Raw genomic sequence first — 22,557 nt, 5'->3', positions numbered from 1 at the left:
CCGGCAGAAGAGCAGGACAGACAGCTGGGGTGGTAACCTCTTAAACTCTCCAGCGTGGAGCGTCAGAGGTCATACAGAGGTACTTTGCGCCTGGCATATCTAGAGATTTTTAGACGTTAGTTTTGTCTTGTTCAGCTTCACACAACAACCTTTCAGAAGCTTGAAAATAGCGGTTTGAGCTAATGTGCAAACACTGCTTTCCCCACTTAATCTTAACACAGCTTTCTGTTACTTTCTTGTTTGTGCCTCAGTATAATTTCATGAACATGCTGCAATCAAGCATCTCATGACAGATGAAGAAAGGCAATGTGGGTCAGTGTGCAAGCTGTTAATTTGCAACTGAACAAAAAGATGACATGGAAAACCTGAATATGGGCAGCGCACTAAAGGTGTAGGCACACAGTGCCACGCTGAATAAACTGACTGAATGCTGCTTAGTCTGTGGGTATATTTGCATTTTGCCATTGCAGATATGAATCTTGAAGGCCCCCCGAATCCTTTGGTCCAGTCTCAAGCAGCCAATAAATGTGTGTCCTATGCATTAATCATTGCCTGTTGGGACAGTAAACCCACTCCCTGGTGATCACGCGTTGGGTGGGAAAAAATTGTCGTATGATACATTACTTCCCCAAGTCATGCCCTGTTGTGCTAGGGTTATTCTTCTTGTTTGGGTCTTCTGTTCCAGCACCTCCGCTTTAGGGTAGAAGCATCTTCATAAGCAAACACACGGGGACTGTTGCACAAAGGCCAGCTGTGACACCTAGAAGTTGACTGGCTATGCAGGTACTTAGAACTGCAAACTCACTGTTGGCCGGCGGTTTGCAGCTCCCACGGCCACTCAGATGGGGAGAGGCAGGAAAGATCCTTGTCTGGCTGAGCGGGCCCTCTGCTGGCATTATGGGAGAGGAACCAGCTGGGAACTCGGCGTTAACCCTCCTCGGTGGGCACGCAGCGCTCCTATCCCAAGGGGTTCTGTCATAGCAAAGACATTGCCAGATGTTTCAGAGCATCTGCGAGTCGGCCTTCACAATTAGAGCAGAGATGAGACTCCCTAAGACTTGAAGGCTGGAGTTCGATGGATGTAGTTAGTGGTAATTGTAACTAAACATTCTTATTTTCTCTGTGTGTGTACACATATGTACACACACATACATGTCTACACATATGTGTGTATAGACATAATGGTAGAGCAATGTGCTATAAGCAATATTTCATCCCTTTCTTTTTGAGTCCTTGTCTGGATGCAGTAGCATGCTCTGCTTGCTAAACAGTGCCTGGGTTACTGTAAATAATCTCGTTAGAAGTGTTTTTCTTCCATCCAATATGCTCTAATTTAAAAATCTCTTTTAATTTCATATGCAATCATTCATATTGCTTGTTCACTTAACGTAAATCATTGCAGCTCCTTCTACACTTTATTAGTTTGTGTGGTGTGCATGTATGGCTTTCTCAGCTTAGTGACTTCTTTGCAAATACAGTAAAGCACATGGGAACTTACTAGTGAAACTTGAAAATGAACTGTTTCAGTTAGGAAACGCATACTTACTATTTCCTCCACTTTGATTCTATGATTGTGATTTACCTCTACCATAGGGATTTTTAGCTAATGGCATAGTTTAGGTAGACTTGCAAAAATCCTTTGTCAATGAATAACTTTTAAAATTTTTCTTTTTATGCTACAGCTTCCAAAAATTCTCACAGATAGTTTCTGTGAAAGACAAGTATGCTGTGGTTCCTAGCCTTTGTTAGATTATGATCTCTCAAATATTTTTTTCTGAATTTTAATGATCTAGATCTGTGCCTAGGTCGTTCAGTGAAAGGAAATACAATTCTTGCTTCATATTTACTCTTCATAATTGAGGTAAAGCTGAAGTGTAGATCAAGTTCCAAATTTTGAACTGCTTTGTGCTTGGTACATCTGAGCAATATGTGTCCTTCTATTTTTATATTTCCTGCTGCTTCACTATGTACATCATCTTAAAACTAACATAATTAGTTTTGTAGTTGCCATTCAATGGCTTTTTAACCATATGCTGCGAATCAGAAGACAGAGTAGATGGGATACGTAGGGCAATCAGGACCAAGCAGCTGAAGTAATGAATATAATTTCATCTCTGTAATCTCCTTGACAGGACATTTTCAGAATCCTTTTTGTTCTAGGATTTTTATAGTCACTATCCATGATATTTTATTGTCTTTGTTTACAGGCTTGTGCTCTGATAATAATTTATACTATTTTTATCTCTTTCAGAAAAAAAAGATCATTGTTAATGTCCTGGTGGATGCTATTAATTTATTTTCTGAGACATGAAGTTGCACTTTGGGCATCTGCATCTTTGGCATTTCCTTACAGTTTGTGATTGTATTTTGCCAAGTGCTGATGCAGTATAAAGCTATAGGTAACCATATTTGTTCCCAGATGTGTTATTTGGGACATGTGTGACTTAGGCTAATTTTATTTCCCAGATTGCCACAGTTGTGGAGAAATTCAGAGCCTATAGAATTTGGTCTCATGCTACTGCTTGGAGAAGTTACCAGTTTCTGAATCTGTTGATTATGATGTTTTAAGTAGAAGTATTAATGTTAGCCCAATTTTTGTGCTATCTTTAGGTGCTGCAGTCTCCCCCTCTAACGTACCTATATGTGTACACATAGGTATATGGTAGAGGAGAGGGAATTAGAAAGCTTTGTGCCTATCTGTAAGAACTTTTCATTGTTATCCAGTTAAGATATGTTTCATTGCCTCTTGGAGCCATTAGCCTGTTCATGTTTTTCCCCTCTGCTTTTTCTGAATGGCTGTGTCCTTCTGGTTTATCTCCAGGTTTTTTTTTTCTTCACCCTGAGTGAGTACATGACTGGAATAAAAGAGATCTCTCTCTCTCTTATTAGTTTTATTTTCCTGCGGCATTGAACAGTAAGTAAGCAGAGGCATTTGTCCAGCAGGTCACATTCCTTTACCCTTTTTGCAGTTTCCCTGGAGTTGCAAATATTTTGGGTGATATCCCCAACACAACACTCTTGATGACACTTCTCTTTGTATTGTTTCTCTGAACTGCTTCTGTGGCTGCATACTGACAGTAACTTTTGCTGTGTTTTTTTTTCCCTCAGAATTGTTGCATTTGAGTAATTATATTGCCCATTGTAACACCTAGATAGTGCTGTAATAATTAATACTGGTTGGACAGAGGATAATGAGGAGCTGGTACTGAGGTTTCTGCTGCTATGCCCTGAATACAGCTAGGGAATTTGGGGTTCTCTCTGTGCAGAGAGAAAACAGTTTTATGGGAGATGCTGAAAAGTTACCAGATCTCTGTATCACACAGAAATAAAAGCCTAGTCTTTGGCAATATAGATGTAGGAAAGAAACAAACCTTTGATGAACAAAAGAAAAAAAGTTGTTGGGATGGGGGGATAATATTCTCAATGAGGTAACTGTAAGCAGGCAAGGATAGGATAGGATAAATGGAAACAAAAATGGCATCCTCAGAGACAAGTTGTTTTTCTGTGGTGTGTGGGTTCCCCCCCCCCTCCCCCGCTGCCATCCTATTCCTGTTTTTGTCAAGATGTTGAGCTTAGAGTTTTACTTCCAGCTGAGGGGGACTGGGCATGATTCCAGTGTTAGCTATAGTCAGGCTTTTTTCCTCCCTCATACCTCTCTCTCACGTAAAGTGTACATGCAGCCTTAGAGTAAAGCCGTGCATATAGTGGTTGCCCTTTAGGATTAGTGTTGTCGCAAAGACAGCCTTATTTATTAATTTAACTTAGTTGGTGTTTTCTGACTCGCATGCTGTATGCATGGAATGTTATTGAGAAACTTTTCAATGGAAGAGCCAAATTACTGTATAGTAAAGCAAGTTATCTAAAGTAAAGACTCTTATATATGTGCAACTGAGAGAACGTTGAACAGGTTCTCACTCTAATGATTTCTGACTAATCTTCCTTAGTAATTACGGGAATGTAAGTGTATGCAAGATGCTATTCGTTTTCTTCTTTGTATAGAATAAAATAACCAGTCATGCTATTTTTTTTTTTGGTATTGCGAATTTTAGAAATCCCGAATCTTTACGAATGATGGAAGAAGACATTACTGTTTTAAGGCAGCTGCTTAGCAACACTGCTTTGCTGTTTCGCAATCAGCCAGCTCTTCCCACACATTGCAGTGAAATGTACGTCATTTCACGGTGACTTGTATTCCAACTTTTCTTTTGAGTTAGTCTTAGATCTCAAAGAAAATGAAATAATAAGAGTTGGAAAGAATAACAGGAACCTTTGGTGTCTTAACTGAACTTTTTTATAATAGGATGATTAATGCTTTAATATCCTTCTGCAATAATCACATTCCAGAAGTTCTGGCTAAGAAAACTTGGGTGAAGCCCAAGAACTAATTCAAACCACTTGGGGAAACCCCCCTGAAGATCCCCCCTCAGTTGGGTCCCAGCATTTGATGTATAGCTTCTATATAAATGTGTGCATGGTCATACTCCCTTTCGCTCCTCCACTGCCCAAACTCTTTAAGAATTTTCAGTACCAGGAGAGGTTGCATTTGGGTGCTGGAGAAGATAAGCAGTGAAAGCAGAATTGATCAAGCTATCTGTATACATGAACAGAGATACAGGAATCAGAGGAAGTAAACACAGAATCCTAATTTCAAGTTTGAGATTAAAGTCACCAAAACACTCTACTTACTGCCAACTACTGAACACTTTTGCTGTACTTAGAGCTTTAATGCAGATTACAAAAGCCTACCTTTCAATTCATGTCAGTGAAGCACAGATAAGGTGATCAAAAGACCCTTTATGTTTTTTCATGTACTGTCGCGGAATCTTAAGATAGATTAAAAATTATTTTTTTCAGCAGGGCTAAAACTGACTGTTCTAATACTAGCTTTTAAATTTTTTTTCAGTCATGTAACAGTAAAATAAAACAATCTTACAAACTTTTTCCATTCTATGCATTTCATTAGAAACATTTAAATATAAAGCTAAGATTTCAAAGTGGTTTACTGGTCTGAATTGCTGATTGTTCATACAGTGATGTATTACTCAAAACAATCATTGAATAATAAACCGTTGCAAATCCTCTAAGTTAAGGATAAACAACATATAATTAAGTACGAATTAATTTTTTTCTTGTGGATTCACTTGTACTAGGAGCAAACCAGCTTTTTAAGAGATTGGCGTAGGATTTAGTCTTGTGATTTGAAAGTTGAGAGCAGTCAGTGCTGTAAGTTCAGGCTTTTAACAGGCAGTGAGGGAGGGGTATCCGACAAAATTAACTTACCCGGACCATGGTGGACGTGCTGCTTTAGTACCGTGTTCTGCATATGGAGAAGAAACAACTTCATATCGTACTCTTAGGAAGAGACCAAGTTTGTCCAGGTTTTTCTATTATGTACTTTATGATCTAGGCATTACTGTGTTCCCAGACCTGCTAGGTAAAATTATCAGATGGTGATTTTCACAAGACAAGAATAGGAAATAGTATAAGAAAAAACTTGACTCTTTTACGGGAAATGGTCTTTAATGTTTCCTTTCAGTACTATTGTCACTGCAGGTGGAACTGAAGTGGAATGAGTCTCTTTAAAAGGATGAAAGCATGGGTTTCTGCAATGTAACAAGTATAGTATTAACAAGTAATTTTTTTGTTTGTGTGAAAAAGCAATTTAGTACAAGGCTTCATATCCAAATTGGTAGAAGTGATTTATCCAAGTAAAATATCCTTTCAGAAGAGATCAAAATAGCGTTGCAGAGCCACATTATCTGGAATGTATTTCTTTGTTAAAATTATGCCATACCAAAAATCTTTTCCACTACTCTGCTGTTTGGTAAACTAAAATGGAATGTTACCTGTAATTTAATGAATCACCAACTTTGGGAATTCGCATTAGTTTCCTTTGTTGTGACAAACGATACTGCTGCGAGAGAATTCTCAAGAATACCAAGTACTTCTAAGTTGTTAGTCACTGAAACTTAATAATGGTTGGGAAAACTAGTGATTGTAGAATAGGTATGTGACTTACGTTGTTTAAAATTTAACATTGAAGCTTCTTTCGATTTATGAATGTAAATAAAATAAGCTCTGGTTATATTCCTGTTGGACAAAGCTGATTACTTTCTACCAATAGCTAAGTACGCTTAGGGATAGAAATAGTGTTTAGAGTTCTTGAAGAAGTTGGTATACTGAGGTCACAGATTGCTTTTCAAATTGTTTAGCCGAAAAAGGAGATAATAAGGTTTTAGAGATGTGGGACTTCCTTCTTGACCTGTTTGTTCAGTATCGCTAAAACACACTGAATGATTAAATTAACCTTGTATTAAGTAACATGGATGTTAATATTTGCTTTTTACTTCTGTAAGTCTGAATATATATCTAGAAGACCATAAGCTGCTTGCTGTTATGGTTGCCTTTGCTAAATCCTTTTCTTCCCACATGACGTGTTATCTTCTGTTGTCATTTGGAAATCATACATTGCTTGTCTTCAATCATGTGTTTCACAGTGTCAGGATGTTTAGATGTTGGTATAGCGGTGCTCTCTGTCCTGTGTGAGGCTTTGTGATGTTTTCTTAGCTTGTGTTATATTTGCCATAGAAAGGCTGAGCCGCATCAGGGTGTTAATTAGGCTTTTTGCAATGTGTTAATTAAATTTTACAAATGCATGTTGAGTAGATCCAGTGGAACCGGTTTTTGAAGTAAAATACAAACACTGTGCACTCAGACTTCCTCCATAAACAAATGATTGTGATTCATCTTGCAGTATTTCATGAACTATACGGTTCTTTCCTGGTTAGTTGTCTGTTCAATGAACACAGGGATTGGCATGCACACTCTCCATTTCATATATGTAACAGGCACTAAAATGATATCAAACATAGTTTTCTATTTTTGTTTCTTCTTTGAAGATTCCTTGTAAGGTGATACTGAGATTCTCAAGAGCAAACAATTTGTTAAACAGAAGGGTGGAGTTGATAAAACTTTACCGGCAAAGGCAGAAATGTGTATTTTCATATTTGGCACCTGTGTTCTGTACTTGATGGCAATCTATAAATATTTACATACTGCAAAAGTAAATGAGTTACCGTGGTAGCTGTTGCTTTTCTTGCTTTGACAGGAATGAGGCGACTCTTGGCATCTGAATTTAGTCACAGACTATACACGCAAGTGCGGAGCGTTGCATGTGCAGCTTCTGCTGAAGCTGCCATTTTGTCATCTCTGAAGGAGTGTGTTCAAACCTCCTTCTCTTTTTTTGTTCCTGCATGGTTATGCTTTACAGTATTAACTGATAGGTGGGAAGGAGCATTTCCATTCGTCATTTATTTTTCATTATCACTGTTTTCAACAGTTTTTTGTTTGAGCTGCCTATCTGTTGTAAGATTTTTCTTAGGACCTGTTTCATACGGAGCATCCACAAGAACTCTTGTGTGTCATACTTTGTTTCGTAAGAAGAGCTCAGAGGGCCTCATGTAAGATGGTCAGTGTTGTGACAAGTATTGTACAAATGGAAGTCAAGGTAGGGAAGGGGTATTCTGGATTTGAGGAAGATGGGTGTGCTACCTGTCTCCCACTGAAAGTATCCGTTTCTCTACTGCAGAGCTGGGACACTGAATAGCCTAGAGAGCTATCCACTGCTAGAAAAGGTCACCCAGGCCATGAGGGGGTAGATCCTATTGACGCACCAGCTCTGGGAGAAAGGGAGCTGAAGTTCTGCATTTGCAGTGTGATGTGGCTGGCCTGGTGGTCTATGAACACTTCCTGCATTTCATTAAATGCTGTATATGAATTTGATACTCTTAGCAGGCAGTATAACAGCTGGATGAGCTCTCTTGCATAGTAATAGTATTGTTTTAAAGCATGTGCCAGATGTAGGGGCTTATTGCCCACAGGCACTGGTCTGTACAGCTGCTAATATCAGCTTTCTACTCTCCTGTTCTGTCTGTAGCACCATTTTTCTCCTCCTTGCTTCCTCAGATGTTATCCACCTCAGCAAACTCTGGCTCTGTTGTACTGTGAGGGCCTATCGTGGTGCTGACGGTGCCAGTTAAGCAACAGTTAAATCTGTCCACCTTCCCTTCCCATAATCTCTGGGTTTACTTCTGTGCCATGTCACATCCATAGAAATCTTCCCTGAGCTGATCAGAAAAATCACTCGCTGCTTCTGCGATGTTCATAACAAATCTGCAAGTTGTTGGATGGACTGTGAGGTTAACAGGAGATGAGTGCTCATTAGAGGTTTCTAATTAAAATGCTGACAAGCTGGAGCTGCTGCATTGCACCTGTTTTGTTGTTCATGCTGCTGCTGTTGCAGCTGCCAACTCTATCCCTCCTGTGTTCCTCAGTGCAAAGTCTGCATCTCTTTAGGAGCTGAAGTTCTGGAGAACTTAACTGTGAGCTCTTTGGAACAGCAAATTGTCTTCCTGTTGTGTAACAACTACCAATGGTATTGTGCCCATCAGGGCCTTGGAGCGTTACTGCTATACATTTAATAAATAATAAACCAAATATATGTTAAGGCAATCCAGATGATTTAAAGTTTCTGCTGCTTACTATGGGGGATTCAGGATTATCTGTTGCCGTCAGTTTTGGGACATGTTGAAAGAACCATTTACATTTACACTCTAAGAAGAGAGTGTCTTGCACTAATGAATGAGGGTTTCCTTAGTCATATTGTTCTCACCACAGTGCTTAAGTAAAAAGCATTTCAGAAGCATTTCATAGTGAAAAGTTTAGCTGGTCTCTGTTTCTTATACTAGCCGTAAAATTTCTCACTGTTTCTAGCATTGCCTGTATTCCACAGGAAAGATTAAGTATATTAGCATAGAGAAACTTGTAGCATGTTTTATAGATTTATTTTGAACCTGCTTGCCATTAAGCTTGTCTATACTAATGTTCCCACCTGGGACAGCAATGCTAACAAACATGAACTTTTTTTGAACACCTCTAAAAGCTGTCAGATCTTCTTTTGGTGAATGATATTCATATATGTAAAAACCACACTCCCTGCCCAACATGGTGGCAGTCTAAATAGAACAAGAAACAAACAAAAGAAGGGGTGGGGAAGAGAGGACAAGCATATCTATTTTTAGACAGGAATCAATAGATGGGTTTGGTATATTTTTCGGATTAAGTTTGTGGTTGCTTTTTGTTATGTGGTTTTTGTTTCTTTTACAGGTGTGTAGTTTTGACCTGAGATGTGCCTTTGTTTAGAGACAGTTCAGTGCCCTCAGAGCAGTGAGATGTCCAGACAAAAAGGAGTTTCATCTAGTCCTTCTTTTGAGGAAAATGTGACAGAAAAGGAACAGAGTACAGGCATACAGCAGATCTTGTGCTGAATGTCAGTTAGGAACATCATGCTCTGGGAAGAGGGCTAACATGAAACTGGGCTGTGTAAGCAGGATGTTGGCTGCAAGATGTGAAAAGTCTGATTAGTGCAAATAAACCTTTAGCTGGAGTAATGTTTCTAGTTCTCAGTACTGCAGGTCATAAAGGATGAGAGAGTCCAGAAGATCATTCCAAGAGAATGATGAGACTTCTAGAAAGAATGCAGGAAAGGGCTGGATAAGTGGATCTTGTTTCTTCTAGAAAAGAAGACTGATGGGACACATGATGAGTCTTCAAAGAAGTAAAAAGTTGCCATATACAGGCGAGGAACAAACTTCTCTATTTCCATTGTGAGTGGGACAGAGAGTACTGAGTTTAAATTGTGGCAGAGGAAATCTAGATCAGTTATTAAGAAAAGTATTCCTTTCTAATAGTAAGTGTAGTCAAGCACTGCAATAGATTGCTAAGGGAGGTTGTGGAGTCTCCAGCATTAACAGTCTTTTTTAAAAAAATAGTTTGAAGAAGTAGTGACACTTATTATTGATTCAGCCTTGGAAGAAGAAATGATTGGTGACTTCCCAAGGTTCCCTCTCAATCTTTTTTCTAGATGTCTTAAAAAAAAAAAAAAGGTGTTAAAGTAATGCAGGGATATCCTGGAAAAATAGCAAGAATTTACAGTGTGGCTTTGCAAAAACATACTGGTTTACATCCATTCCTATCTTCTTTCACATTTGAAATATTTTGATAGTTTAAGTTGTGTAAAATGTATTGTGAGTTGAACTGTTGAACTATGCATTATCCCTGATCTTTTTGTAACCACTTTATTAGAAAGATGGTATGTATAAAAAGAAACTTATATATAAAAAAAAAAAGCCTGCATTCAGGCAACTATGAGTTTTGTAATTTCTCCCAATAGTTCAAAAACATCTTTGATGTTTTTATATCTTAAGCTGAAACAGTATCACTTTGGTGGCAGCCCAGACCATCATATGTGAGTTATAAGTTTATAAATATGAAAATAATTTGAGATTTCAAAAAAGCGCTACGTTTATTTTAAGTGGCAAAGTTATTACAATCCAAATCTGTCATTGGCTGGAAAAGCTAACAAAGGCTGAAAAATGCATTTCAAATAAAAACCTTATCCATCTGGTATTGTTTATGTCTTGCAACTGTATTGTACTGGTCATCACATAGTCCACATGATCTACATATGATTGTTCAGGGGTTTTTTTTGTCTTGATTTATAGATGACTTTGATGAGCTTGTGGTGAGTAACAATGATGTTGTGCTCAAAAATATCGCTGAAGATTTGCGGAATCATTTACCCATCGAGGCAATGTTTAATTCGGAACATCAAGCTATGCAGAAAGTAAGCTAATTGTTATGGTCTCCTTTTGCTGAACCACATAATTTATTTGGAGACTATGCTGATTTCAGTTTTAGAGGTAGTATGTAATAGAGAATGAGCACTGGATTGAGGTACAGGTAATCTCAGCTTGGTTCTCAGGTCTGTTGCTGCATGATTGTGTGACCCCAAGAAATTTGCTTCATAGTTCTTAATACTTTGATTATAAGTTATTTAGCATAGCTTTCATTCTGTGTGGTATGGCACCTGTCACAGTGATTCTTTAATGCTAGCTCCATAATAGACTCTAACAGCCCCCTTAAAGAAAATAGAAATACAGGGCCAGTGTTTTGCTCTTACCATAATGTGGGCAGCCCAGAAATTATTTCCAGCTCTTTTCAGATTCTGATGGCTGAGAAAGAGGTGGGCTGTGAGTCCTGTGGGAGTGGGGAGCACCTTTTCTACTTGAGCTGTCAGTATAGGTGGAAAGTTAACGCATTTCCCAGAAAAGCGGTGTGTGGCTCTTAAACGGGAAAAGTGGATTGGCCACATGCAGCAAGCCTAGGAGAGGGAAGAAAGAGGAGTAGGAGGATGAAGATTATACCCCTTGAAATGATGAGAAGGCAAGCATCCCAACTGGTATGCTTTTGATTGAAAATGACACTCATGTTAATCAGGGATGTTTCTAGATTGAGGCATAAGGCATGAAGATGAAAATATTCAGACAGTTGAAGTTGAGATGCAAAATTGCCCTTTCTCCTAAATTTAAGTTACATTCTCCTCATTAAAGTGGAAGATAAAAAGCTTCCTTTACCCTGTACCTCCTCTATAGCCAAGCAGGCACTAAGGAGACAAAATTCACAGCAAGTCTCCTACTCAGCTGTCAAAACGAGCTTGCTTTCCTTTGTTGACTTCCACTTACTGGTTATTTCAGTGGAATTTGATGATTCAGATGACATGCAGGATTTCTATGGTTTAATTTTGATTTGTAACTTTTGAGTAGGGAAAAACTTGGATCTCGGGGATTTTGGGAAAGGTAGGATGGTGGGACAATTAACTGTGTAACAGTGTAAGTGAAATTAAGAGACTTGGTTCTGCCTTTCTTAGGTTTTGTTCCTCTTCTCAGATACACCAGCATCCACTGCCCGTGATTCATGTTGATGCATTCCTTTATGATGATGATTTTGTTGATTCATTGTGTGAGGAGGGGAAAATGAGTAGGAGCTACTGCACAGAGTGTGGCTCATACAAGACTGCATCTTTAGGTAAGTGCTCTTTTGGGAACATGAGAGACAAACTCAGTTTGACTAAACTGGTTTGTGCAGTGACTCAGCCAGACAACACAACATATAGCTGATGGAGGACTTTGTCCAGACTGGTGTAGTACACAGGCCAGAATTATTTCCTGTAACCAATGGAAGGAGACTCCTACACACGTAAGTTGAATTAATTTGCAGTGTATGAGTGACACTCGTTGCCCACAAAAACTGGGCAGGGAAGAGGCAGGGCTATGTACCACTGAAAAGGAAACTGCAAGAGGAAGACAATACTGTAGGAGTCCATGCAGTAGCCTCAGTCTCCTCTCACACGCTGAAAAGTGGTAGAAAGCACCATCTGTCTTAAAGCTTGTGTGTGGCGTGATACAGATCAGTGCTGTTGCCAGTATAGCACAGGCATTGAAGGAGGAATCGTTACATGGAGAACATTCCATTCCTTAAAACCTTGGAGTTGAAATTCAAGCTATTAATATGTCTGCCCATAAAAAGGTTTGCATGAATTGTGTTGAGCCTTAGGTACCATGTTTCCTTGTTCACTTAAACAATTCCAAGTTACTTTGTTTTGTATTCTTTAATATATGTCACTGTGCAGAAAAAGGTAATTCAGTTTCATGAAGGATTTCAAAATTCTCCATGTAAGGGAAGGAATCCCCGGACTCAGGACAGACTACTCGCCAGGCTACCTCTGATCTGCAAACCCTGGTTTTCCAGGGTCCCCAACACTATTAGTTCAGGCAGGAAACCATACAGGTTTTCAGTGATGATAACTCTTCAGATTAATATTTCATTGGTTAATAACATGGTAGTTAGTACTGCCCACCCAACACCTTTGTTCTGTTCTTATTTCCCAGAGTTTATTTCGCATTCCTTTTCCCTCATGGAACTGAAGTTTCTTTATCAACATGTACTGCCTGACCTGACAGGAAAGGTAGTGGTTGACGTTGGCTCCAGGCTTGGTGCAGTGCTATTTGCGGTAACTTCAGCACAGGAATTCATATTTATTACTGTTCCCTCTTCTCTGACTAACTGCTCTTGTTACTCCATCTTGGATGGGTCATTCTGAGAGGCACCTCTGATCTGACTCTCTGAACAGTATAAGGTGCTGCTTACTAGCGATTTCAGTTCTTGTTCTGTCCCTCACAAGAGGGAATACAAATGATCTTGCTTATGGAGAGGAAAAGTCTATTGTCCAGCAGAGTAGCATATTGCTGTCACACATGCTGCTCTTTTGCTAGTTCCTGCTCTGTCTCTCCTTCATAAGTAAGTTTGTCCTCTATGTCTTGACCGTGCCTATATATAGATTAGTTATGTTAAATTCCTTTATGAAGCTGACAAACTGTTAAATTATACAAAGGAAGACTTTGATATGAATTTGTCTCCAAAAACATATTGTCCTGCTCTGCATTTTAAAATGCACATAAAATACTTCATTGAGAAACTTGAGTGCAATTTTGATTGCTTTTGGCATGGCTGGTGCAACATATGGCCAACAGCAATGCAAAACACACATTACAACTTTCTTACAAAAGTCAATGGCTGTTTAGGGCTCAATCTTGGAAACACTTGAGCATGTAATTTTACTCATCTGAATAATCTAATTTTGCGACTACTCAAATGAGGAAGGTTACTCCCATTTGTAAATATTTGCAGCATTGGGTCCTTAAATGGTAACACTTTTGCTAGCCTGAATTTGTTTTAAAGTACTTAAATGCTTGTATTGTTATAGTAGAATATAGTCTCAAGATAAAGCAGGGGAAACATTTTAAAAAAAGAGTTCTCCTTTTGATCATGTTCTTGGCTTGTATTGGAGGAGGGGTGACTTCAACTTCACAGGTTGCTTTTCTACTCTCTGAGTTGAATAGTTTCAGAAAACTTTAATAATTAAATTGTAGTACATAGATATCTCAGATATTCTGTATCTTTAGCGTTGTTTGTTTGCCTTTGCCATTGTTGGCAAAATGTAATTATGGTGTTCAGTGGAAACAATGGCACTTAAAGCAATATCTTCATTAAGGCCCTGTAGGCTCAAGTATTTGTACTTTTTCTTTTCCTAACATTTCCAACCATCTTCCAAAATCTCAGTCCGAAGCTGAGCCATTATTTTGGGCTTATTATTAGGGGATAATTTATCTTTTTTCATACGTACCTGTAGGAAGCACCTGAAAGTGGCAGTAATACAATACTTAGAGGTGCTGACAAAGACTCTGTACCAAAATATCCCATTATATTACTGGTACATTGTCCTCCATTTTCACTCACTTTGACTATGATATGTCTTATCGTTGTTTTTTTTTCTCTTGCTATTTTCTTCTTCCATTCTCGTAAGAAACAAAAATGTGCAGAGTCTTCCTTTCACACTATTTTTGTAACTTGGTTTGTGCTGCTTTTTTCCTTCTTAGACCATTTCCATCTATGTTGCAATTGCAGTGAAGTTGGAGCTTTCCTTTTCTGTTTATTATTTTGACATGTCATTTTGGATCTCTTACTAAAATTCGTAGACGTAAGTGGGAATTGCCAAATCAGGGGCTTAGCTCTGAAAAATACGTCACATCCACTGAAAGACATTTCTCAACTTGGTGTTTTAAAATGCTTTCTTAATCTTAACCTGTGTTTTATTTTTTCCATTTTAATTGAAATTTTTGAACTTGTTTTAAAGGCATCACAGTTACTAAATTTCCTTTTCCTAATGTAGGGTTATCTTTATAGCTCAGCATCCCAACTGTATGGAGTAGAAATGAATGCAGACTTTTGCCAGCTGCAAGAAATGATGATTACGAAATATCAGTTCATTGACAGAATAAAGGTAACTAAATATATGGTTTAATGTGTATATTTTTAACCAGTGTGTACTAGGTATCCTGTTTATGTGAGTGGCTGGTAAATCAGCATTCTGAGGAGTTGTTTCTGCCTTTTCTTGTTTTGGTCCTAAACAAAAGCTTTGCATTAATCTCAGAGCAGAGAGGAAGAGGGAAATTATCAAAATATGATAACATGTGTTGAATCGCTTAGACTTTTTCCTGAATGGACTTACCTACTGGCTCACGCAAAACAGATATATCTTAGCTGTTTCTCTCAGTGAAATCAGTGACATTATTGCCGCTAAATTCTGTGAAACTGAATGTATAAAAAGTTTGTGTCATGAATAACAAAACTAAATGTCTCTGTTTAGTTAATGTTAGCAGAAAGATGTTTGTAGGATTTGCAAATTTGCATCTAAGAACACCTAAAAGACTTAGGCCATTGGTATTTCATTTCTTGGAATATCAGTGCATATGTACTTTCCACAAACAAAATGGGTTTCAAAGAATGTGGTATCATTATGAGAACCATTTCCCTTGTCCCATTATGGAAATAACTATTACTATTTTAATGAGAAAAAAGTTCCCCCCCCCGCCTTCTGGGGAATACCAGTTATTTTGTTACCAGCAAAAGTTGGTAAGTAGAATATGCTGGGTAGAATACTGACTTTAATCCTGTGTTGTAGGCATGTGCTCTTGCATAGAGTCACACAAACTGCTGGGTGTAGTAATTTCTTGGGAATTAAAGTAACCAATTTTAAACTGGAAAGAAATGATAAACATAAAATATTTAACACAGGGTAGGCAGTATCATTGGGTTGCCCAGTTCAATCCCAGTTACTGCCAGTTTATCCATAACCTTTGTTTTTGTATATGTTTTGTGTTCATAACACCTTATTGTGATGAGACTGAAAGTGCAGTTAGGAACTCTGTCAAGTTAATTCAGTGGAGCTGGAGATCTATATGCATGCTTTTCAGCCTTGTATATTCTTCATTATGAGCCTTTTTGTTTTTCCTTCACACCTTGTAATTCTGCTGAAGTATTCATTTCAGAGCATAAAGATAAGAAAATAATACGTTTTCAAAGCAGTGCCTGAGGACTTAGCTATTTGAGTCTCATTAGATGCTAATTTAATCATGTGACTCCTGTTATCACACTGCTTTGAATATTTCAATCTTAGATTTTTATTTCACCTCCAGATGAATCCTCTCTAGAGATACATACCAGCTTGAAAAATAGTCAGAATCCAGTTGCTGATAATAATTTTATGACACAAATGTGAAAAACTTTTAAAAGACCCTTCTTAAATAACGACTGTTTTTTGAGGATATTCTGAATTTTTATTAGCGTATGTTCCCAAAGGACAGTGGGGTGGAATGATATCTTTAGTGGCTAAATCTCTGAGTGAACCTTGTGTTTCTTTGGTCAACATTTGGTTTGTTAAAGTATATAGAAAGTTGCTCAGCATCTTTTACCAGTTGAGCAGTAGATGCTGGGAGGAAAGTAAACAGTTCAGCAGATCTTAGGAAACTTGAGACGTCAATTCAGAAATTGCCTGTAATCATGAAAGGCTTGGTGTGTATTCCATTGGGCAACAGGGCTGTTTTAAAATCAGTTGCTGCCCCCTCTGTTGTGCCAGCACACAGCCAAGCTGTGTCAGGGTCAGGGAACTGGTCCAGCTGAAAAAGAACCCAGCAAAAAAGTGGTGTTTTGGCTGGAGCTGGCTCATGGTGTAGCTACACATGCTTATGTGGTCCCACATTCCCCAACAGGAATGAGGATGTGTTTGGGGAGAATGGGGTGCTTAGGTCACTTTAGTCAGCACAGTCACCTACTCTGTAAATACAGACTAATTTTAAGTTAAAGTTTAAGTGTTATTCAGGTCAAGGAAACATCAACACATGTTCAAAGTTTCCCAGTAGTTTAAGTGTCTTTCTGAATCGAGGCTTAAAATATTAGGACTGCCATTAATAGGGCATTAAGAAAATTTACTGGTAATCACGACTTCTTGTGCTGCAAGAAGTGGAGCAACAGTCCACCAGTCACTTGTGTTTGGATTAAAGGACTGCTGCTCAGGTTTTTTGTACAGAAATTCTGTGGGTTTGTTATTTTTGCCCCTTGAAAATAAGAGAGTAAAGTAAAATCTCTCCTTAGCCTCAGAAATAGTGATCCAAATCCCACTCACAGTCTAGGTAAATTTGGGTTCTGATACATGAGTTCTAGCAGATCTAGCTGAGGCATGTTTTGCCCCTAACTGTCTTGTTCTGCCCCACTGCAGGACGCTATTGCCTGTGTAACAGGGCAGCAGTCAAGCCTGTATCCATAATATCTCTACCACCCCAGTTCATGGTCTTTCATTTTAATCTACAGTTAATAGTGGCTTTATGCAGAGAACATGAGTTGACAACCAGGACCTACGGTATTTAGGACTGCTGATGGAGGCCTGAGTGGTCTGTCTCCTTTCTCTGCTGCCTGAATGCTTGAACTTCTTAATCAGCTCCTGTAGTGCTACAGTTTACAGTGCACTATTTTAAGATAAATTATTGCCAGTCTTAATTGTCCTGAAAAGCTCTAACTTTCATGAACTAGTGGAGAAATAGTTCAGATGTCCACACACTAGAGGCAAAAGTAGCAGTTTGACCAGACATTCTGACAACTAAACTGTCCCTATTGCTCAATGAGATAGAGCCTTCAAACACTAACCCACCAGTTCTGGGCAAGGTACAAGAACATAGTTGCTTCCTTTCCACTCTCTACAGGCAGTGGTGAACAACTTGGCATGGTAATGTGTTTAAGGGGATAAAGCTCTTTGTTTTACTGAATCGGAGCACTTGCAGAGAACCCATGGAATATAGCTCTCAAAGATGAAATGTTGTGATGCCTAGTTTTTTATGAACAGTATTGTTTATAAAATTGTTTCTGTTATTACTGATATTGAAATATTTGGCTATAATTGCAATTGCTATAATGCATTCTGATAGCATGAACCAGAGTCATAAACTGTGGCAACTCGTCATCTTTTCCGCACTTGAACCCTTACAAGTTGCAGGGGTGGTAGTATCTGTTTCCTCTGTCAATCAGAACAGCATGCTTTGCGTGTTCATTATGAGGAGGAATACATATTTACCCTCCCAACAAGTATTCATATGTTGTTAAGTGGGCAAAACATTTTTCAACAGATAAGTGTTTTTAATCTTCTATCCTAACATTCAGCTTTCCTGTCAGAATTAAGAATTCCTTTTTACATCTGTCCAATATTGGAAGGATTTGATAAAATGTGAAATGTTGAATCCATCAGGTTAGTATATTCCCAGCACAACCTAGTAATAGGTCACACAGGAAGGAAAAGTAGTTGTTCAGATTTTCTGTCCATTTTCAACATATAGGGATGCACTTCCAAAAAATATTGTGGAATGCAAGTAATGTTCAGATTGGCTTTCTCTCCCTTATCCCTTCAAAAGATGTTCCAACTTATGGTTCTCCTCAGATTTAGGATGTGATGTATTTCTTCGTGTTTAAGAGGAAATCAAACACATCTTGTCAGAGTGTTAATGAGCATCCATATTCTCCTGTCAATATAATCTCACCTGTTTGAAAATGATATGATGTGTTAATATCCTTTTTGGTAGGTGAAGGTAGATGAAATCAAACCAGCTCCTATGCTGACTGGAGAGGCAATTGTTTAGTAAGGTAAAGCACTTGCTGTCCTCCAGTGCCACTGAGCATCCTGCCTTTCCAGCATTCCCAGTCCCAATATACATCGTGAGAATTCAGCTGTCAAACCTGGGTCTGTAGTGTCTTTTCTAGCTATAATCCTTTAGTAACCCACTGAGCCTGTGAGATACCTTTTAATATCCTCAAAAAGGCTTTAGCTAGCTTAGCTCCTTTCCTGAAATCAATCAGCATTTGTGATAAAATATAGGTAAGAGGAATGTAACAGCCATCACATACATCATCTCCTCTTTTATGGCACACAGTGTTCTAGACCAGAAGTCAGGTATAGTTTATTTCACTTAATGTACTGAATCGAGTATTTTAATTAGAGGAGATAAATCTGAAATTTTTTTTTTTTTTTAAATCTTATTGTGGTTATTTACTTCAGTTTTATCTACCATGAAGCCAGTGAAATACCCATTTCTGTGAGTGGTTCAAAATGGTGGTAGCAGGTGCTGTATTAGGTTGACAGCCTTCATGGCTACTTGAAGGCTGTATTTGTCTCTTAAGTTAATTTATGCCTTGTGAAATTTTTCTCCTTCAGGTGGTTAATGCAGACATCTGTACTCAGGCTTCACTTCTTCAGAAGGCTGATGTTGTTGTAATGAATAATGTCTTTGAATATTTTCTTGACAGACAGGAACAGGCCAGGTAAGCTATGTGTCCAAACAAGTAATCTATTTCTTTGGCAATGTGTGTGTAACCTTGTGAGTTATGGGAAACCTTAAGGTTGTGCTTTTTGAAGTCACATACATAAATCACATAAGGAAATTGTTTTAAACTGCCTACACTTAATTGTTATACTTAACTGCTAAGGTGTTATGGCAGTTGTTTGTTGTTAAACCCACTAAACAGTGCTGCTCTGTTTACCCAAACCTTGCCCTGAATCCTTGCACTGATCTGTTAAAATAGTATCTTGCTGTTAAAGGATCTGAAATTACTATATCAACATAAAGCTGAATCTTCAGAAAGAAGATAGGTCACTGACTTGTGGATGTCAGAGCTTTAATATAGATGCACTGCAAAACATGATTATTCATGATATTTCTAATATATCTTCATAAGGATGTGGTAGCAAACTAACGCGTGGCTAAGGTTCTTCTCTTTCAGGTACAAGACACTCACTAATCCAGCAGTATCAGTTTAAAACGTAAATAACTTTACCGTCCAAAGTTAGAATGGGCAGTCAAAAAGAAAGGGTGCCTGTGACTCCACCATCCCAGCCAACAGTCTGACATTCGCTAGCAGTTTCAGCTAAGGCTTGTCCTACTGCCCTTGATACCAGGCAGTAATGTCAACCAGAGAGGCACAGAGTGGATGGGTGCAGGGTGGTGGGTATTTCAAATGGCCAGGAGATTTGTTTCCAGGCACATGACTGAGAATTCATTTGATTCTTCAAGAACTCAGGGGTAGTGATTTAATGTTGCATTAGTACTATGAAGACAAATGACTTAAGTTTGAAGAATGCTGGAAATTAAATTCTTTTTAGTTTGAATTGCTGTGCTGTGAGAAATGATCTGACTTGCAAAGTCAGAAAAAAGGAATGCTGGGGGCTATATTTAAATATTCTGATTGCTAATGTCTTACGAGAAGTATTTTGTCACGACTGCAAAGTATGTATGTAATGAGGAGCTTGTTGTTAAGCTTCATAAAACAGTGTGCTCAGAGGCTAGATTTTCTTCAAAATCAAAAGTTTAAAGGGACCAAATGTCTATGTTTAATCCTAGTCTAAAGTGAAGGTGTTGACAGTACAAAATGACATGCACGTATGTATCAGAGTTAAAAAGTTACAAAATCTAAATTGTAAGACCATATATTCCCTCCGTTTTTAATATGAAGCTTGATTTTGTTCATACAAAGATATTTGCTTAGATATTAATAGTGACTGATGAGCATGTATAGCAAATCTTTAAGCTTACTCTATCTCTGGCCACTAAATTGTAAAAGTGTTAGATTCATTTTATATCGAATGTGGTTTTTTCCCTAAAAATTGGTGACCTGCTTTTAAATATGTTTCAGAGCTTGGGAATTTATTGCTTGTAATGTAAGGAATAGAGGGTCCTTATTAGTGACAGTTCCAAGCCTTAAAGAATCGCTCTCAAAGCTCCAGGTAAGTTCCCTCAGCCAGTTTTAACCAATGCATTTTGTCACTTTCTATGAAAGTGGCAGTTCTGTAGTTGAGGGTAGCTGCTTGCCAATATTGCTGTGAGGAAGGATATGTAATTTTGTGCGCAGATTAAAAGATGTAGGACTCTGGATTCTATTTCCGGGTTGACCACCAACACATCTTCCTGCACTTTGATTGTCCCCACCTGTAAAATGGAATCCCAGCCTGTATCAATAGGCTGCATGAATCATTGTATTCATCATGTATATTATTAACAGTACCTTAGCTGTGAGGTTAAAAAAAAAAACCCACAAAACATTAGCAAAGCCATATTATGAGTGATATTATGATGATTTGTGATATCCCCTTCCATCAGACTTCTTCCAGGTATAGGGTAGAACCTCAGAAGTACAGATGCATTTATAAACTTCTAGAGGCAAAACCTTGAAACGTTTTCTCTATTTAGCTCTACATTTGCACAATGCCTTGAAACATGACAAACGGTTTTGTTAAGCCAGTGGGAGAGAGGGACATATTAAGGAAGGACCACCCCTGAGGATATTCTGTCTTCTGACCTGCTGTCAGCATAGAAAATGACTCATAATATGCCAGTATGAGCTGTTAGAAGTACAGATTAGGGAGAGATGTGGTCTCCCAACTAGCCAAGTGATTACCATCAGGCGTCTTGGATCAGTGACATAGCTTTAAATGGCAGTTGCAAACAAACATGACGACAGCACAACTTTCAAAGATGCTGAATGCCCTATGCTGCTGCTGCTGTTCCTGAGTAGTAACCACTTCCGATGGACCAACCTCTGCTCTGTGTCCATTCTGCCATAGGACATTGGTAGATTACAGTTGTTATGTTTATGATGCCTAGACAAATTATGTGGGCTGGCTTTATTAGGAAACAAAATGCTGATCATGTACATGATCAAAACAAAGCACTGTACAATGCAAGGTTAGTTATAAAGTGGCTTCCTTGCCACAGTAGTCTGCTTTAGAGAAATTGAATCACTTGTTGCCTGTATGCTGATGGGTGATAGATCCTCAGGCCCAGGAGCAGCAATGGTGTCATTTGACCTTTTCTTGGAGCAGGCAGTAGTTACACAGCAGCTGAGAAGCCCGTTGTAGTCTTAATACAATACTCCCTGGATGCTAAACAAGAAAGTACCTGTGGTTTTTCCATGGTACAGTTAGCTGCTCCCTCAACCTTCTGTCAGAATGTTGCCCTCTGATCAGGATGCTTGAGGCTTATACAGATGCATATAGAGAAAGTAGTTGTAACATGCTAGCAAAATGTCTAGACTATTGACTGAGATAATTTTTAAAAGTTATCTTTATTCTCTCCTATTTAAGTTAAATGGCATTTCCAGAAATGAATTTATCGTTGCTGCATAACTTGGAATGACTAATCTCTCTTATTATGTCTTGCCTTCTTAATGTTGTACTGACCTTGAAACTCTGCTATGTTTCTCAACATTGCGTTAATTTAAGGATCTGTTTTCATTGTTTCAGGCAGATGTACAGCTCAGCCAATGGGTCGAAGAGATGCAGCTAAACTATGATATGTATATGGAAGAAGATGTTGACAGAGAAGCACTTGAACAAATACATTTATACAAGATTCTCTAGTACCTGAAAAAATTTACTAGTATCCTTGTAATACCATATATTTTGGATCTAAAATGAATTTGGATTGATTTGTGTGAATAAATCAGGTGAAATTTCTTACTGTGATTAATCTGAGTCATATCTGTGGTTTGTAATGAAAAAGAGTCTTTTGAAACAGCTTTTCTTATGGAGGCATTCTGTCTCAACAGAGTGTATTGACTTTTAACTAGGAGATATCCTTACGGTTTAATTTTTGCAGAAATTTTAGAAAGAGTGGCTACATACTGATGCTAAAAGAATTTCTGTTCACTGGCGTTGTATACTGCTAATGTTTGCTAAATATATCAAAGCTAATTATTAATTTGTCATTATTAATTTTTATCAGA

The 22,557-nt window shown here is 38.3% G+C and overlaps 1 protein-coding gene across 1 annotated transcript in view; it reads left to right on the top strand.

Annotated features, from left to right (window-relative positions):
- Positions 1-22,275, top strand: part of LOC104073471 — a 22,509-nt gene extending 234 nt beyond the window's left edge. Inside the window, exons 2-8 of the mRNA XM_009573263.1 lie at positions 10,563-10,684; positions 11,787-11,925; positions 12,789-12,865; positions 14,630-14,740; positions 18,995-19,101; positions 20,470-20,560; positions 22,076-22,275. Of these exons, the coding sequence (XP_009571558.1) occupies positions 10,563-10,684; positions 11,787-11,925; positions 12,789-12,865; positions 14,630-14,740; positions 18,995-19,101; positions 20,470-20,560; positions 22,076-22,192 (764 nt within the window). The 3' untranslated portion in view covers positions 22,193-22,275. The remainder of the gene's footprint in view (positions 1-10,562; positions 10,685-11,786; positions 11,926-12,788; positions 12,866-14,629; positions 14,741-18,994; positions 19,102-20,469; positions 20,561-22,075) is intronic.
- The last annotated feature ends 282 nt before the right edge of the window (positions 22,276-22,557 follow it).

Source organism: Fulmarus glacialis, unplaced genomic scaffold, assembly GCF_000690835.1.
Source record: "Fulmarus glacialis isolate BGI_N327 unplaced genomic scaffold, ASM69083v1 scaffold1152, whole genome shotgun sequence".
NCBI classification, from domain to species: Eukaryota; Metazoa; Chordata; class Aves; order Procellariiformes; family Procellariidae; genus Fulmarus; species Fulmarus glacialis.
This window is presented reverse-complemented; position numbering and strand designations above follow the sequence as displayed.